The 13,538-nt window shown below is 25.2% G+C and overlaps 1 protein-coding gene across 2 annotated transcripts in view; it reads left to right on the forward strand.

Annotated features, from left to right (window-relative positions):
* The window catches only part of LOC135929194 (GTP-binding protein Di-Ras2-like), a 30,789-nt gene extending 18,183 nt beyond the window's left edge, over positions 1–12,606 (forward strand). For both annotated transcript variants that reach the window (XM_065465748.1, XM_065465749.1), the window contains exons 2-3: positions 10,724–11,496; positions 12,216–12,606. In XM_065465748.1, the coding sequence (XP_065321820.1) occupies positions 11,128–11,496; positions 12,216–12,476 (630 nt within the window). In that variant the 5' untranslated portion in view covers positions 10,724–11,127 and the 3' untranslated portion in view covers positions 12,477–12,606. The remainder of the gene's footprint in view (positions 1–10,723; positions 11,497–12,215) is intronic.
* Positions 12,607–13,538: the final 932 nt, after the last annotated feature.

Genomic DNA, 13,538 nt, shown 5'->3' on the forward strand with positions numbered 1-13,538 from the left:
CGTTCTCTAATGTGTCCTATAAACCTATCTCCAATTCAATTTACTAGTTTTTCCCATATTCTTGCTAAAATCATTTGAGAACCTCTATCACCACTTCAATACATCTGCTGAAAAATCTACATTCTTTCTTTTTTTAATCATCATAGATCTATATCGAATCGCCAGACAATCTCCTGGAATACCCCTATAATCTTTTACCTACTTCGCTGTTCCTTTTTTTCCTTACTATTAAACAATCATACCTGATACATTTTCATTTCACCGATATGTTATGACAAAAAGCAATGGAAGTAAAAAAAATGATTATATACTAAATAATTCTAATTTTATGAAAAATGTTTTTAAAGTTTAAATTAAATGTCTAATAAAGAAAAAAATATTATAATATAAATTATTTTTATTAGTTAATCTCCACTTGATATAAAAGACACCGCATGATGACAAAGAGTGGGCTGGATCCTTGATTTTTTATGATTTAACTTATGATTGATTGAAAATAGAGTGCAATGATAATAAAAATGTAGATCTATGATAAAATTAATTCAAGGGAAAAAACAAATAATATAAATAATTGAGACCAAGACAAGATGTATAAAGTTTCAATCTTAAAACCGTTTAGTTCTATTCTGGTTAATTTATGAACAGAAATTAATATAGTTTTTTTTTTTAATTTAATAAGGTTTTTATTAAATTAAATTTTTTTTTAAAAAAATATCATACATTTTTTTATTGATCCATATATAATACAATAAAAAAATATTTAAAATATAAAATAAAAGCTAAGCAGTTGAATTTTATTTTCTTTTATTGTAAAACCTGGGTAAGAAATAACAAATTAAGGTTAAACATAAAGTACTTAATCGCATAATAAATATGTAAAATACTATTCTTTTTTAAAATATAATTTAAAAATAATTATTTATGAACTGGTTTAAACAGTTTCGGAAGTATTTTTATCTATTAGGTTCTCACCCTTTTGAGATTTAATTTTAGCGGTTTGAAAAACTTATATAATAAGGATTTAGCAGTTGGATTTAGTTGGACACTCTTATATATCAAAATAAAAAAATGTCAAAATATTCAAAATGATATGTTTTAAGAGAAAAAGAAAAAAAGGCACTTTTAGATTATATCACCACTTTTCAAAATTATAAGTATTAGGGGATTTTTTTAAACATTTTAATAACTAATTAGACTATAGCAAATCAATAAATATTCCATTATAACTTTCTTATTGTTTATCGTATCAGTAATACATACTTGTTGTAAAGAGAAAAAATTAGCGAAAGAATATCGTAAGGGGAATTATAATGTTCTATATCCACATTTTTAACATATTTTATTTTGAAAAGTCAATACTTCAAGAGCGTATAATCGCCACGACTTTGACATAAATTCGGTTCTCATGCCCTGGTCTTTTTTATAAAGAGTTGGGCCACCGGATTTTAGATAGAATCGAATCTAACATCATACTCATCTATCCAATCTAATAAATATAACTGTAAATATTTAAAATATAATTTAGAATAATCCTCCATTTGCTTTGTTATAATGTGTGTGTTTATCTCCTATTTAAAATACAAGAAATATTTTATTTTAATTTTGCAAAAATGGATTTAGAACGCTATATAATATTAAGCAGACGATATTTAAAAAGAGGAAACTAAAGAAAATAGAAGAAAGAGATAAAAAAAATAGAAGAAAGACGTTCAAAAAAAATAAAAAATAAATAAATAAGCTAATTTTAATTATTATTCTATTAAAGGCTCTGACTGGTTAGAAAAAAAATAAATTGTAACACGACCTTATTGTCATTTTATTTAATTTTATATTCCTTTTCTTTAATCATTTTATCTAAAATATTTTTATTATTTTAGAATAGATACAAAAAATATATAAACGATAGCTAAGGATATTTTATATTAATTTTTATTTTTAGACATGAAAACGAAAAATATTGGATAATTATATTTTAACCAAATTTTTTTTTCTTTGCTCAAATTAAAAAAATTTTTAAAAGATTAATATTCCGAGTTTGGCCTAAGAAGAATGATGAGCTCGTTTTTAAAAAAGAATAAAATAAAGACACAATTTTATTGGCGAAATGCGCAACCTAAAGATTTCAGGGATGGTAAAGATGTTAGAAAGAGATAAGATGAGGTTAATATTTATAAAACAAAGGTTTGACATTTGGTCGTTGTTTAGTAAATATAAATTCCACTTATTTCATTCGACTTTTTTTAAAATATTTCTAAACAGTCGTCTGTTTTCTCTAAATAACCGAAAAAAAAAGAAAAAAACTATTTAGATTCACGTAGTTGGTAACGAAAATTTGCTTTATTTTGTATTGAAAAAATATATATATAAATTACAAATAATATTTATTTAATGTACAAATTTATTAAAACAAACCAAAAATAGGGTTTTATAGTTCAAAATCTGTTAAGCCTGGGCTAAATATAAATAAATTTCAAAAATAACAACAAACCAGAACATGGCCTAAAGGCTTAGTGGTTTATCTTAAGTATATCCTATAATCCTTATGTATAAAATCTTTAAACTTTAGATGAATTTCTTATACTTTTCAAAGAATATCTTAATTTTTATATGGTTCATTTCAAATAGTCCCTCCTAAATAAAATAGCCCCATTATCCTAATTTGTTTTTATTATATATTTTGGATACGAATTTTTAAAAAAAAATATAGCTCCTGCCCTTTTTGATATTTATAATATACCATATTTTTCAGCAAAAATATTAAACAAATAATAAATTTTATAATATCTAGAATTCAACTTTTATATAACCTTCCATGATCATTTATATAGTATATGCATAACTTAAATATATAACTTCAAAATGATAATGAAATATATTATGTAAAAGATTTCTTACTCACCGTTCTTAAATAATAATATGAATCTTCACTATGACTGCATCTTTATGGAATTTTAACATATTATACTTTCTTCGCTTCTTAATCATTATCTTTCGCTTAGCCTTTTCTTTAAATTTATAGGTATAGAATTTAACTTAAAATTCTTGGACAGAGGCTGTTTTCATTTTAAATCCTGCCCTCTTTTAAGTGTGCCATCTCGTATAGCTTCTTCATAATAATTTTTTCCTTCCAATTTGATAGGAATGAGAGAAGCTCTTATGCCCAAAACATATACGATTATACGCTTGAAATCACTTATCCTTAGTATATTATGATAAATTTAAATAAATATCGGCTTCAAAATCAGAACCCTTCTATTTTAATGTTCTCTCCAAATTAGTACTGGAATTTTTTATTTAAATGGAATGAACAGTTTGGTTTGTTTTTTTAAATCTAATCTCTTTATAAATTTGATAAACACATAACATTTATGGTTGGTTATCGATTTATTCGTTATGTATATTTATTTTATTTAGTTTATATATAAATATATATATATATTTTAAAGTGACATTAATTTATTTTTTTAATATAAATCTTTTAACAAAAAAAATTATTTTTTTTTTTCAAATTTTTAATCAAAAATTATTTTTATTTATTAATTAGTTAATTTAATGCTTATTGATTTTTTTTTATATTAACATTTTTTTTATATTAACTCTTTAGTTATAACCCTCATAAAGTGTATACCGCAAATTCGCTGTACAAAACACGCTGTATTTTTGTATTCTCAGCTGCGAATTCGCGCTAACTGTGAATGAGTGGTTTACCCTGCATTTATAGTTGGCACGAATACGCGACGAAGCATCTAAAGTATGTTGCATTTTTGTGTATTTTTTATGTACTTCGCCACTTTAATTGAGCATGCAGGGTTAGTTGGCATTTATGCTAGAACTCTTGTTTATATTACATAATTACTTTACAATTTTTTCCCCCAGAAGAAGAAAAAAATGAAGCCACATTAAACCCGTACTTAGTTTGAACTCCGGGCTCAAATATCGGTTTTTCCAGCTTTTTTTCTTTATCTTTCTTTCTTACTCCTGAAAAGAGAATCTCCCTGATTGAGGTTTCGAGTAGGGATCTGCAAAGTTAGGCCCGGCCCGTACCCGATCCGAGTCCGGCCCGATTTCTATTTAAAATAATCGGGTTCGAACCGGGCCGGGCCTTATATTTTTTAAAAAAATAGGGCCGGGTCGGGTCGGACCTTGGAATTTTTTTTAAATATATCTAAATTTCTCAATTTTATATTGAATTTTTTATGTGCAGATCATTAGTTGGGTTCTTGCTAGTTAAACAATGTAAAAAAAAAAATTTAAATCAAAATAAAATTTTTGATCAATCCATATAAATTAGTTGTATACTTTTTATTAGGATCGGTCTTTGATCGCGGTTCCTGAAAATGCCTTAAAGGTTTTGGTTCCTATTCCAAATAATTTGGGACCCATTTGAAATAGAATTTTTGACCGAACAAAGTTCGGATTTATTATATTTTATTTTTTTATTTTCGTATTATAAAAATCACCGTTTTTGTTTTATTTGTTAAATGAATTTACGTAAAAATTTAGTACTTTTCAAATAACAAAAAATTATGTCAAAAATGTCAAAAATATTTTTTTTTTTTTAAATAAATAATAGTAAACATGCCTTAGTTAGAGAATAGATATATTACAATTTTTCATATTTAAATCATGTATAAGCGTTACATTTTTTTAAAATTTTTTTAAAAAAGCTTGATTTTTCCGGAATTGTTTTCCAGTATGTGTGTAACTCACCTTAAGATTCAGACAAATTTTTAATCGATTTTAATTTAAATCGATTTTCAACATAATAATACATATTAATTTAAGTTAACCCCTAAGTTTCGAAAGAAAGAAAGAAAGAAAGAAAGAAAGAAAGAAAGAAAGAAAGAAAGAAAGAAAGAAAGAAAGAAAGAAAGAAAGAAAGAAAGAAAGAAAGAAAGAAAGAAAGAAAGAAAGAAAGAAAGAAAGTGTATAATCTAAAATCATGTTTAAATAATACAATTCGGGCAAAGTAAAGTCTTTTTTTAAAAAAAAATGTTTATTATAAATGAAATTCAATATTAAAGATTCCCATTTTATCCTTGTAAATAGTTATTAAACGAAAATGACCCAATTAAGATTTCAGTCAAAATAAAATTATGTTCGAGATTTGGCAAATAAAAGGTACATATCTTTCTGCCATCTGTGAGAAAAATCTAAGCTTATAATATTATTTTGGCTGAAATTTTAATCGGGCCATTTTAACCCAAATTGGACTAACAACTATTGTAAATCACATTATTTTTAGTTTTATAGTCATTATAATAAATTCGTGTCAAAAAATTCAAATTTTGGAAATTACCCAATTGTAGAGATGTTTCTTGGGAATAAATATTTTTTTTATTAAAGTTTTGTGTGTTCATCGAGAGCTTAAATAAAGCAAATACTCTTACATTTCATAATAATAATAATAACAAATTCTGACAAAAGGCGACTATCAAAACAAAAACTTATTATAATTTGATATAAAATCGATGATACGATATTAAGTATCATTTATTATACTTTTGTTTCCTCTTCTCTTTATGGAGATATTATATTAATATACAATTGTGAAATCAAATATTTTTGGCACGATCCTTCATTAAAAATTATTTTTAAAAAAATAATTTATATATTTAATCCTTCATTATGATTTCGAGGTTGAGTATAAACTAATTATTACGGACTTTAATTACCCATTTGAGTAGTTTCAGACAAAAGAATATTTTTAGTCTAAAAAAAATAGTTCTTGGTGGAATAGGGTTTACATGAGTTAGTCAATGCGATATTTTTTACAATTTAATATCATCTTTTGAAAGCGCTTTTTTTTTAAGTTTTAAAAAACTGATTTTACCCGAAACGTATTTCAGTTTGTTTAAAATAGACCTACACTATGAATTTTAGGGAACTTTGCCCGTTAACTTTTTAAAGTCATTTAAAAAAAATTATATAAATTATCTACGGGTAAACGAATAGAAATTTTTTTTAAGCTCAAAAGTTTATTCACGGCAAAAAATTTTCTAAAAATTATAGAGTCGGGTTTTAAGGATATATTTCCAACAAAATTGTATATTTTTATCAATTTAAAGAATGAGCAAAAAATAATTTATTTACAATATATAACTGCATTTGATGATGCTCATAATTATAAGTTAAAAAAAATAACTATGTTATGGATGATACTTTCATAAACTTTGTCCTGCATATGTTTCTTAGGTCATGCGCATAACCAGGGGAAAAATTTCGCCTACACACCCCTCTCCTTCTCTTTGATATGTATACAATATATTACTATATAGAAGAATTTGAAAGAAAAATTAGTAAATAGTTAATAATTTTTTAAATTAAAGGCCATAATTAGAAAATTTTTGGGGAAAATAAAGCATTTTTATATTTTTTTAAAAAAAGTGAAACCCCCCAAATCATTTTTTTTTAAATTTAATATAATTAAAAACCTACAATAAGTAGGCCTAGAGACCTCCATTAAAATTAATGGGGGGGGGGGGGGACTCACCTAATAATAATGTTATTAAATCGCTCGATTTGAGGATTTTTAAAACTGCTAACTCAATATTTTCGCCAGAAAAATATTGCTTAAACCTCTAGATTTCGCTAATAGATTTTGCCATCTATAAGCAAAATCTTCAGACTTGCGTAATATTTTTCTAGCTATAATATGTAAAAATCGGCTCAAATGGAGCCTATTAACAATATTACTTAATAGTACCCCCCCCCCCAACAAAATCCTGGATACGCTTAGGTCATCAGTGTAGCGAGAATTATCCTGGAAGGAGAGGTAATCTATTAAATAAATTTTTTCCTCTATATATTTTATTGAGTGGCTAAGGGCACATTTTATTGTAGACCTCGTTGGCTATTTCGGGTTCTTGCACATTAAAAATTTTGAATCATTATGTTTTTAAAAACATATTAGCTTATAACGTATTTTTTTTTTAAATTATTTTTGAAATAAAGAGTATTTTTTTTTAAAAAAATGATAAAATAACCAACAAATTAGCTTTAAAACCCCCAATCTAATTTTGGTAGACAAAGACATATTTTTTAATTATAATTAAAATTCATAAAAATAACTATATATTTATTTTCCAGCTTTTTTTTTTATGAATGCCCTTAAACCCGAAATGAATATAAATTTGCGAAATAATAAATTTTGCAGGCAGACACAGACTTGTACGAATTTAAAAAGACAAAATTTTTGAATTTTTGATTTCGCTTATCAACATACTGGACTCTTGCTAAATATAATGTTGGATCTATTAAACTTTAAAAATAAATATGTTAACCTCTTTATTTTTTGAAAATAGCCTTTAGAATAACAGATGATATGGAAAAAAAATGATTCAATAATGGAAATTTATTGCCAATTTTACTATTTCGCCAAAATTAGTTTGTGCGAAATCAGGTTAATTTCGCATTTTTTGCTATTATAACCTGATATTAACCTAAAAATTGCATTTTTGGTGCAAAACAATGATATATGTAGCAAATTTTATTAATTTGCACAATGGAACAGGACCTTCAAAAATTACCATGACTATTAGATATTGAATATCATTTTATTTAGGTGCTATTCGTGATATAAAACGCAAGAGTTTTTTTAAAATAAGAAAATAATATAGGTCTACATTGAAATTCAACAATTTAAAAAATATTAATGTATATACATTTTTATTTTTATTTTTCAAACAGTTACATTTTAGTCATTGTTCCATTTTAAGCCGTTTTTTGGCCGTTAGCTGTTTTAAGCAAATTCTAGTTTTTAGTCCAAAATAGTGTTGTTAAAAGGCTCGATTTGAGTCTATTAAAACGGCTAACTCATTATTTTGGCCTGAAAAATATTGCTCAAGACTCAAGATTTTGTTAATAGATATTCAAACCATTGTGCCATCTATGAGCAAAATCTTAAGGTTCGTATAATATTTTTCAGGAAAAAATAGTGAGTTTAGCGATATTCAACATCATTTGTCCCAAAACTATTACTTAAATGTCAGGTTTTTATTTTGTTTGAAAATATACCTCAGCTTTAGCAAAATCAGAAAATATATTAATTCTCTCATCATTGCTTTACGAATTTTCTTTGACAAGCTAAAGCTTGTAGATTAAGCCCGAATTATCTTATTTTTAGCTATTAACCAACTTACAGAATAATTTTTAATTCAACGATCCTTAATATAACTCTTGTTCTTGAGATCTCTCTGAATTTATGTTCCATTTTGATTTTCCTTCTAGATTAAAAAAAATCTCTAGTATATCTATGTTTAAACTATTCTTTTAATTTTTTATAAATTTAATAATCGAAAATTATTAAATAGTTAGAATAACATGTAAACTGCATATATGATAACATATTTAGAAGAAGAAAAGATTTTTTTGCTAAAAATACTGGTGACGGCTATGAATCTTTGAATAATTTAAAATTGTAACATACTATTTCAACCCATTTTTTGTTTAAACAAAAGGGCCCTTGAGATTGTTGTTTTATGGCTCCTTTGGCTAATTAGTTAGATTATGAATTTAGCCTCCATCCCAAATGAGCAGTTTGTTCAAACCACAATGGGTATGTATATATTGTTGTCGGCTAGATGCGAATATTTTTGATATTTTCTTAATTCCTTTATGCCTAATGGATCGTAATTATGATGTGATGGGATGAAAATGTCTATACAACTGAAGTCCCAATATCTTTGTTATAAAGATTTTATTAAAAAAAGAAAAGGCTCAATCATTAATATATTGGTTATATTTTTTAATATATTTTGCTATAACTTACTTTACACCGCTCTTGTTTGATAAATAGATTTAATAGAGGCTTATAAGTTATAAAAATATTTTTGCAAAACAAAATATCAATATTAATTCTATGTATTTCCTACAATCGACAAAGAAAAATATTTTAGTGTTGGCTTTTGTCATGGTCGCAATTTTTAAAAAATAATTTCCCTTCAAATTTAAATATAAAATATAGCATTTAAAATTTAAAATACTAATTTCCCTAATGAACATATTTAAAAATAACTTACTGTATAAAATATCAATATATAAAAAATACCCGTATTGTTTCTGCTATATTATCTAATATTCCCTTCAACCAATTTATTTGAAATAAAATTTTAAATAGGCGAGTTTTTAGTTATTGGAAATTTTATACCAAAAAAATATATATTTTATAAAATTGGAAAAAAAAATATTTTATTGTATATATCTCATTAAATTAAAGATGAAAAAACCCCGTTTCCCGAAGTTGTTTTTTATGTTTTTTTAAACTTTCTATTACTATTCTAACATTCCTTATGGAAAATATAATTTATCAATATTTAATTGAAATTTTTTTGAAAATTTCACAATTATCTTAGATACAATCTACCACTATTTTGTAGGAAATTTTTCAGTAACAGTATTATACTATCATTTTATTACTCGCTTCATTTTGTTAAATTGAGTGTTTCAAAATTAGAGGCCCGCAACTCGTATACGTAAATTTCCTAGCACAAAACTTTTTCAATGTTGTTACTTTCAATTACAAGTTAAAAATTAATTCACTCCGGATGTATTTTTTTACATTTTTAATTTGAAGTAAATTTCATAAATATTAGAGTTAAAACCCGAATAAACCTTTATAATTTTTTTAACCGAACATGAAACTTTTAATAACTTAGAATCGTAAAATTTCCAATTTTTTTCTGAACACGAACCAGAGACCTTAAAGATAACGGTTCGTATAGATATAGGTTTTTTTCAGTTTTCTTTATTTAAATTTTTTAAACATCCCCTAAATTTACATAATTATATTTTATACTTGTATTAATTTATATTACATTACATTTATTTATACAAATTTATTGTAAATTTAAAATAGTTTAGGCTAGTATTATAATATATGATGATATTGTTCTAGTTTAAGTTATTATTAAAAAATCCCTAGTGAATTGGTATATATTATGAGGAAGGTTAAATATAATATTAGTTTTTTTAAGAGATCTTGATAATAAAAAATATTTCAAGAAAACGAAAACTGTCAAAAATATATATTATAAGAAAAAGTTTTTGATATACGTTATTTTTATAATAAAATTTCTTAAACAAATTCAAATAGTATTATAACTATTCGTATGTAAGTAACGCTAATATTACAACAACCCTATATTATTTTTATATTGATTTTTCATTATAACTAATTATAACTTTATTATTCTACTCATTTTAATAGAAATGCTTTTGATTTGAACTATTTATAAATTATAAGATGGAAAAGGAATATGTATAAAAAAAAGAGTGAAATATTTCATTTTATTTAATGGATAGTCAAAGAATCGTATTTTTTAAAAACTGCGGTTAATCCTTATCCTTCCCAACATATTTATATATATATAATGAAAATAAAATTCTTTAATTTAATACTTAAATTTTTATATTTATACACATTTATGAGAGAGGATATATAATTATTCTTTTTTAAAAAAAAGCAATATAAATTATTAAAATTATATTATTATATATATACTATATATATGGTAAATTTATATGCAAATTTTAGACACAAAATATTTTTAGACAGGGTCTTTAAATTATACTTTTAATACTTTTATAATTTTATTATTATTTATAATTTTGTTTAAATTTCATTCCATAATTTATATTACAATAATTATATATTCTTTTATATCAAAAATATAAATTTCCTATATTTACAATATTCTTATTTCAAAAAAAATATATATAAAAGGGGATCGTTCTCAAATAAGGAAGAAGTGTGAATAGCTTACATAAATAAAAATCAAATTCATAACCTATAAATTAGGGAGTTGTGTTTGGAGCTGTGGGGGTCAAAATAAAAGCTCACACTTATCTTCGATCAAAATCCCCCAAGTTTCAGTTCAGAATAGTATCTTCGCTCCGTCCATTTATAAGACTTTTTCCGCAGCTCCCGTATTTGCCGATTTGCTGGACACCTTTAAAAAAGCCACCGTCCTTAATTCCGAATCTTTACTTAGTAATAAAGCTGGTTTCGATTGTAGTAATATTATATCGACCAATAACGATTACAATAGGCATAACGTAGATTCCAATCTTTCTACTCCCTCGCTATCAACCCGAAACCTTTGCGGTAAACCTTATTTCGAGCCATCGATGCCTGAACAGAGTAACGACTATAAAGTCGTGGTTTTTGGAGCCGCAGGGGTAGGTAAATCCTCTCTCGTGGTACGATTTGTCAAAGGAACCTTTAGAGAATCCTACGTTCCAACCGTGGAAGATATATATAGACAAGTTATATACTGCAACAAGCATATATGCACATTACAAATCACTGACACAACGGGAAGTCACCAATTTCCGGCCATGCAGAGGCTTAACATCTCCAAAGGGCACGCGTTTATTCTGGTATACAGCGTTACTAGGATTCAATCCCTGGAGGATTTAAAACCCATTTATGAAATGATAAATGAAATAAAAGGAAATGAGATGGAAAACGTGCCTATCATGCTAGTGGGAAATAAAGTAAGATTACTAATGCCTAGAGCAAGTTATAAAATTTTATTGGTTAATTTAGAGAGTCATATAAAAGGAAGTTTAATATTTTAAATTTATTGATTTATTGGGGAAAATATTAAAACATTTGAATTAATTTGGTAGTTAGTAAACTATTAATGGACATGACAGTAAATAAAATCATTGTCTCTAGATTCTTTTATTAAATTAAAAAATTTGAAATAAACCTCTAAGTTGAACTTCAAGTTGAAGATTAAGACTAAAAAAATAGGATAAGTTGGCTAGGTCGTTCTAGAATTGTCTAAATTTAAGTGATTTAACAAACACTAGTTGTCTTATTAGTTTTTAGATGAACATATAAAATGTTAATATCATGTTTTTTTTAAGTCTAACTTAACTTTTAATTTAGTATCTTGATAAATATATATATTCTTATAAATAAAATATACAACGGTTATCTCTAAAAATAATAATTTTATTTTCAAAATAAAAGGAAATTGAAAGTTACTGAAAATTAAAAAGGATGATTTTTATCGGCCCATACCTGGTTTAAGTGGCGAGATCAAGAGAAAAATTTTTTTGATAAATAAACGCTTAAAACTATCTCAATAAGAAAAAATGTTTACTTCTTTTTTTTTAATTTACCATCAATTTTATATAAATTTTAACTAGGATAAATTTTTCATACTGATTTCACTTTATATTTTTTTTTCTGGCAAACCCACAAGGTAGATGAGGCTCCCGATAATAGACATGTTAGCACGGATTGCGGTACGAGGCAGGCTAAAATCTGGTCATGCGCCTTTATGGAAACCAGTGCTAAAACCAATTTCAACATCAAGGAAGTTTTTGAAGAGCTATTGAAGATGGAAAAACGGAGGCATGTTTCTCTCCATGCCACCTCTTCCTCAACTTCATCGACTTCCGTTAAAAAAACTAAGACTCAAAAAAGGCGGGATAAACTCAAAGGAAAATGCTTGTTAATGTGATAACTAAATTATATTTATTTTTTCAAAATTATATATATATTTCGGATATTCCAAGTTATCCTGAGTAAGGAAATGGAAAAGACCTTTGTGGATTTTATATTTTTTCAAAAAAAATGTAAATCATATGTAAATATACGGATTCAAACGTAATATACAAATAAAGATATTATACGATTATTTATAAATGAACAATAAAATTTCATTCATAGAATTAAAATCTTTGATAAAAAATTGATAAAAGCAGTTATTATTATAAGTGGCTCATTAATTTTTAATAAATTCGCACTGTTTTTTTTAACAATTAACTACAATATTTAATCAATAAAAAAAATATTAATATTTCATATTTTTAGTAAGAGTAAACCGAAATTTTTATAATAAATTATTAAGATTAAAGTTTAATATTCCTTAAAACCTTCTAAACCTTCTCATAAAGCGCAAACCTGTGATAGACGAATGAAAAAATTCTGAATATTTATTGGAAAAAAATAATAAAATATAGATTTACATCAGAGCAGATTAGGAAAAGTTTAAAAAGTAATTTTGAGAATGAAAATTGATTCTTAAATTGTTCATAGGCATCCAGAATTTTCCTATGGGTGGGATGGGGCATTGTTAGATTGGATTTTCCGAAAAAAATGTTATTAAAGGTATATAGGTGTATCGGACTACTTATTGTAGACTTTTGGTTATGTTATATTTTTACAAAAATCATTTCTCGTTTTTCACTTTTTTTTATAATTTAGAAAAATTATTTTTAATAATTTTTCTTTAAATTCTTGTTTGTAGTGATATAATGTACAAATTTTGGGAAGTGAGGAGAAGATAGCTTAAAATGATGTTTATGAGAACAGACAAATTTAAGATGTAAAGAGATTTCCCACTTTCCCACCCTTATTTATACGCCTGGTTTCTTTAAAAAATTCTTTCAAATGGTAAAAATTACTAAACAACGATCAATTTTTAGAAAAATCTAATAAGACATATTCATGGTCGAGTCCGATCCACTATTATATATCATTCCCCCCAAAGACGGAACCACTAAGTTGGCTTCAGAAAAAA

The sequence above is a fragment of the Gordionus sp. m RMFG-2023 genome, chromosome 4 (genome assembly GCF_954871325.1).
Source record: "Gordionus sp. m RMFG-2023 chromosome 4, tfGorSpeb1-WG-v2, whole genome shotgun sequence".
Classification (NCBI taxonomy): domain Eukaryota; kingdom Metazoa; phylum Nematomorpha; class Gordioida; order Chordodea; family Parachordodidae; genus Gordionus; species Gordionus sp. m RMFG-2023.